Source organism: Chaetura pelagica, unplaced genomic scaffold (genome assembly GCF_000747805.2).
Source record: "Chaetura pelagica isolate M959 unplaced genomic scaffold, ChaPel_1.0 scaffold177, whole genome shotgun sequence".
NCBI lineage: Eukaryota > Metazoa > Chordata > Aves > Apodiformes > Apodidae > Chaetura > Chaetura pelagica.
Window position 1 is genome coordinate 1,083,410 of NW_009953803.1, and position 5,409 is coordinate 1,088,818.

Consider the following 5,409-nt stretch of genomic DNA (forward strand, 5'->3'; position numbering starts at 1 on the left):
AGCAGTGGGCACAGCTCGGGCTCCAGCGTAGAGCTTGGTGGGGCCATGGCACTGGCTGTCCCTCCCAGGCTGCCTCGTGGGGTGTCTGCATGCAAATGGCAGTGCTAAAAAAACACTGTTTTCTTCTAAATTCACCTAGTTCCCTGTTTACGATATTTTGTTGGGAAGAAATAACTGATTTGAGCATTCAGGCTGCAAACAAAGAAGTAGAGGTGGGCTTGTCCCCAGCCAGGGCTGCCAGGGCAAGGTGGCATCACAGCTCTGCTGTGGGACTTTGCTTGTAGACGTCTTGAAGGTGTTTCTTGCAGGATAAGGTGCAAGGCTGAGCCTCTGGTATGTGCAGTGTGGGCAGCAGTCCTGGGGCTGCAAAGGGGCATTGACTCTGCAGCCAGTGAGAACAAGGAGACAATGTCTGTTGTGGTATGCTCTTGGAGAAACTGCTTCCATTGGCACATAAAAGCCATGGTGTTTCTTTAGGATGGAGGAGCTATTTGCTTCTTCTTCACATGGAATGTGGTGGCAACAATGGCTCAGTTAAGTACAGAGGGTGTGTGAGCACTGGCAATGAACCCACAGTCATGGGAAAAGCCAAGCTCCCCCAGCCCTGGTCCTTTGTGGAAGAACCTCTTTGGTGGTCTTTGATGGTCACCTCCATCTGTTATCTCTGTATTGGTAGAGGGAAGCATTCACCACCTCTCCTGGTGGTGATGAGCTCCCCCTCCTTTTAAGTTATTTATGGCACCAGCAGAAAGGTGAACCTGCAAGTTGGTTACGTGCAGTCCTGTGGGGCTGTAGGACACCTGCTGTGTGGTGTCCATGTGCCCAGGGCAAGGAAGCTGCCAGCAAAACGCCTGTGAACCCCTGTCCCCATTTTTCCAGGGCTGTCAGGAAGAGATCCTGGGAAGGAGGGAGAGGTAACACTGGGAGAAGAAAATCTCTGAAATGCAGTAGTGCTGGTTCAGCTCTCTCTTTAGGACCACTTCGTTTTAGTGTATTTCTTTATTTGAATTGATTAGAGCTCACGGAAGGTTCCCCACAGGAGCTGCTGTAGGTGATTAGCACCGAGCAACTCGCCCACCTTGTGCTACTGGTGCTTCGTGGTGTTCTTCACCAGTGACTCACAGACACTGTTTATGATTGAGTACCTTCTCAGGGAAAATGTAATTGATTTGAATGGTTCCTGGCAATCAGCAGCTGTCTGGTGTGTCTGGTGCTGCCTTGTATTTCCCCCAGGTAAGTGGAATGCCTCTCCTGTCAAAATTGCTGTTGTTGTGTAACCAAAAAGCAAAAAAGAAGGCAAGCTTGGTGATACCATCTCTTGGTCTGAGTAACTGCTGGCAGCTTCTTTACAGAGTCACTTCAGGATGTTTCTCTGATTGCTTGGGCAATGGAGAGGTCTCCAGGGGGTGAGAGAGCGTTCCCTGCCCCCCTGCCTGCATTTGTAGTCACCCCCACCTCAGATTTGGCTTATCTTCCACCTGAGATTATTCTTGGGGAGAAAACATTACTCCCAAAGCCATAAAAAGTGTCAGAGAAGGGTGTAGCAGAGTATGGTGCTTCTTGTCCAGTGTCTTCACTGATAAGCACCTGCTTGTGCTCCCTGTGGCTGCACCTCTGGGTAACTCGTGCCCTGTGCGCAGTGTTTCCCATGTGCCTGGGGAGCCATGTGCAGTTTGGGATCACAGACAGCAAAACAGAGACTTTCTGATGGTGCCTGGAATGACTGGTGAATGATGGTTTGCTCTTTGTTGCCAGAGCGTTGGACACAGCCCATTAAACCCTGTGTGTAATCCAAAAAGTTGAATTGTTTCTGGAGATCTAGCAGCATTCCAGGTCTCGGATCCAAATTGTCTGTTACACTCACAATAACAGCAATAAACTCTGAGATGTTTTTTAAAGCTTCCCAGTCATGTTCTCCTCAAGAAGGTCTCTGCACTTCGAGGTATCACAGCCCTTGCATTTGTCTTTATGATTGCAGCTGCCACTGGGAACTGCTGCACTTCGGGTAGTTTCCCCTGGGTTACACTGCCAGCAGATCTTCTGGAAATGTGGAATAGTGTTGGGATGAGAGTAGGATCAAATTGCTACTTAACAAGATTTATCCATCAGTGTTTCTCAGTCTTTTCTGTGTATGTTTGTGAATATGATACATTAATGTAATGTGTTATAAAATATAGCCTGATTATATATAATTAAATGGATAAGGTTATTTCTCTCTTGTGGCTCTGGGTGTTGCCATGACAGGCAAACCAAGAGTGCATCCTGTGCAAAAATAAACAAGGATGCTGTGCTGTGTGCCTGGCTGCTCAAGTGATTGCCATTTAACACCGTATTTCTGGTTTGAAAATTAAATGTTAGCCAAAAGTAATACTGAAACACTATTACATCTGACAGTCGCAGATGTCCATCTACATTCTTTTCCAAAGCTTAAAATTTTATAGCTCTCTGGAAAAGGCCACTGTTCTGATGTGTTACCAAATTAAGAGATCGATTTACTGTCTTGATGATGTTCCCTCCAGACAAGAGATTGACCAGGTGAAATGTTAATGCAGCCAGTACTGGGGACAGAGAGGAGACTGGTTTATGCAGGGGATGACGCAGACCCAAACACTGTCCCCAGTGAACAGCAAGGGCTAATACTGGAGTTAGAGTCTTCGGCACCTCATCTTCACTGTGTTCTGTTCTGTAATTAGCTGATGTGTTTAGTGAAGCTGTTGGCAGTGGTTTTAGCTGTGTCCCCATGTAAGACTTTGTACCACCTGTATTTTGAATGTCACAGCAGGTTCTTCTCAAAGTTCCTTGAGGGGGCCCAGGAGCAGCTTTGCATGGGACTAAGCTGAGCTTCTGGCTGGGGCAGAGACTGGGGGATCTTTACATGGTGTGACATCACACCACCCCAGTGGGGAGGGCAGGATACCCAGCCTCTCTGCTTTTCTGGGTAATAAAATGGGCATAATGGGGTAATTAGCACCAAGCACAGGGAGAGCCTTCAGTGCGGGCTGGGCTGCAGGGAGGGAAGGAGGGCTCTGATGGAAAGGGCACCATCCCTGGCCCTGCCCATGCCTGGGCAGCCCAAGCAGTTCCTGTGAAACCACAACTCCACGTGCCCAGATCAGCCACCAGCGCGGGAGGAGGCGCAGGGTGAAGGATGCAGGAGCACCTGGATGTGTTTCGTTTCGAGGTGGGAGGGGTATTAACAAAAGCCTTTCTGCTGCCATCTGAAACAAGGTGCCTCTGGGTCTCTGTGGTTCTGCAGCAGGGGAGAGGCTGGTGTGGAGCCACGAAATTGCCGCTTGCATCAGGCCGAGCGTGAGCGCGGAGCGGCTGTAAATGTGATTTATGAATCCTGGCTGCTCCTCTCCCACTCTGGCTATTAAACTGTCTCTCTCTCCCCGTTAATTGGACTTTGTGACTGGGAGAGCTATAACACAGGTCTGCGCAGTGAGGAGCACGTCCCTGCTATTCTTGTTAAATGAAAAGATGAAACAAGCCTGAGAAACTTTCATGTGAGGAACAGTGGGGGTTTTGCCAAGTGCTGCCTGAGCTCAGGGAGGTGGAGCAGGAGTTTTTGGGTCCAGGAGTGCTGGTTTCCTTCACTGCTCAAGAGATCTATGCCATTTCCTAGTATACAATAATGGCAAAGTTGTGTCTACCATTAATTGTTTTTCTTGCAGTTCTTGGAGTCTCAGACTCCTCCCTCCTAAGACCTTCAAAATCAGCAGTGTGCTTTTTTAAAATGTAGCTGTTGATTGACTTTTGTCCATTGTGGGCTGCTAAATTTAGCCTGTGGGCCTCGTGCTGCTCAGAGAGCTGTCAGAGGGAGCAGCTTTTAGTAGCTTTGTCTCCCCATTGCCTCTGCTCCCCCTCTCTGCCTGCCTCGGTGGAGATGCAGGCAACAAGGGGATTCATGGCTGCAGACCTGGAGAAATGCTGGTGTTTCTGCTCCATCAAAAGGCCACATCATGCTGCTGTCACCTCAGCATGCTGCTGTCACCACAGCGTGCTGCCGTGTCCTGCTCCAGCACAGGGCTGAACTGCAAAGCTGGTTATGACAAGTTGGAGCATGTAAGATACCAGGAATTGAAGCTTTTTAGTAAAATTGTTTTATAATGACATTCCAGGTGCATTTAAAAATGCAATTTTCTTATTAGCTGAGGCTGGTTTTAGTCATGGAGTTCATAATTTAAATAGCATATATATTTATATCTTATTAGAGACCAAAAAAAGGGAAGGAAAACCTTGAAGTTTATTTTCAAGTGTGCTGTGGGAAATCATTGCATAAAATGCAATTCATAAATCAATACTTTATCTTGCTTGATTTATACATTTCATTATATTCCCCCCATAGAATTTGCTATTGAAAAGCAATTTGAAAGCAGGAGTGTGATGAAGCAGGCAGTGGCTGTGCTGGGTATGTGGAACAGAGCCCAGGGTGCCCCTGGCACTGGTTTTGGCCTCCTATGCTGAGGATCCTGCCCCAGAGAAGCTCAGTTTAGCACCTAGAGCAAAGGACTCACAAATAGGTTCCAGGAGCTGGGACAAGCACATGTAGCATGTGTGGTGGTGAAATGTTTAGTTGTGGTAAGAGGTGCACCATGAATAGCCCAAATTAGCCCCTCCAGGCCAACCACAGGGCTGCTGAGATGCAGGGAGGGCAGGAAGGGTGCTGGCAGTGAGGTGAGGGATCTGTGTGAGGGTCTGGGGAGCCACTGTCCCCCAAACTCCCATGGAAGGTCTGGGAAACAGCTGCTTTGGAGATGGGGAGGGCTGTGGGCAGGCATGTGTGGGGTGAAGAGGAACGGTGCTGCATGCAGACAGTGTGGCTTGGGCTGCTTCTCTTCCAATAGCCCGCAAGCCCACAGAATGTGTGAGAGAGCTCAGCAGAGCTCTCCAGGAAGGGCTGCCCTAGCACTCCTTGCTCCATCCATCCGTTTCACAGCATGTGCCCAGCTCTGCATGGCCAGACCCAGACCAGGGCTGAGCTGGGACCTGTGGCATGTGTGGGGCTTTGCACAGCAGCTCCTCGCTGCTTCCAGCGGGGACACAGACCTGCCGAGCCGGGGCACTCTCCCCAGCCCTGGCTGGGCAACAAACACCCTCCAGAACTCAGCAGAGTGCCAAGTTACTGGGATTCTTTGCATCTTGCAACATGTGTCTTGGGTGACAAATAGAGAAGAGGAGTGCAGACGGCGTGGGAACGTGGGATTTAGGAAACCGGACCCAAAATGTTGCCTGCTTGAATGCGTGTCTTGCTTAGACGCTGCTCTGCAGAGCGGTGCAGACCAGGCAGGTAGGCAGCTGTTCTGCTGCGAGGGGTGATGCCAAAGAACAACTTGTTTATTATTTTTAACAGATATTTAACACGGTGCCAGAGACTCCGCCGTCGAACTCGCAGCTGCTGCTATCTCG

The 5,409-nt window shown here is 49.3% G+C and overlaps 1 protein-coding gene across 1 annotated transcript in view; it reads left to right on the forward strand.

The window, feature by feature from the left end:
• Nucleotides 1-5,409, forward strand: part of ARHGAP26 (Rho GTPase activating protein 26) — a 113,931-nt gene that overhangs the window by 74,570 nt on the left and 33,952 nt on the right. Inside the window, exon 18 of the mRNA XM_010001244.1 lies at nucleotides 5,354-5,404. Within this exon, the coding sequence (XP_009999546.1) occupies nucleotides 5,354-5,404 (51 nt within the window). The remainder of the gene's footprint in view (nucleotides 1-5,353; nucleotides 5,405-5,409) is intronic.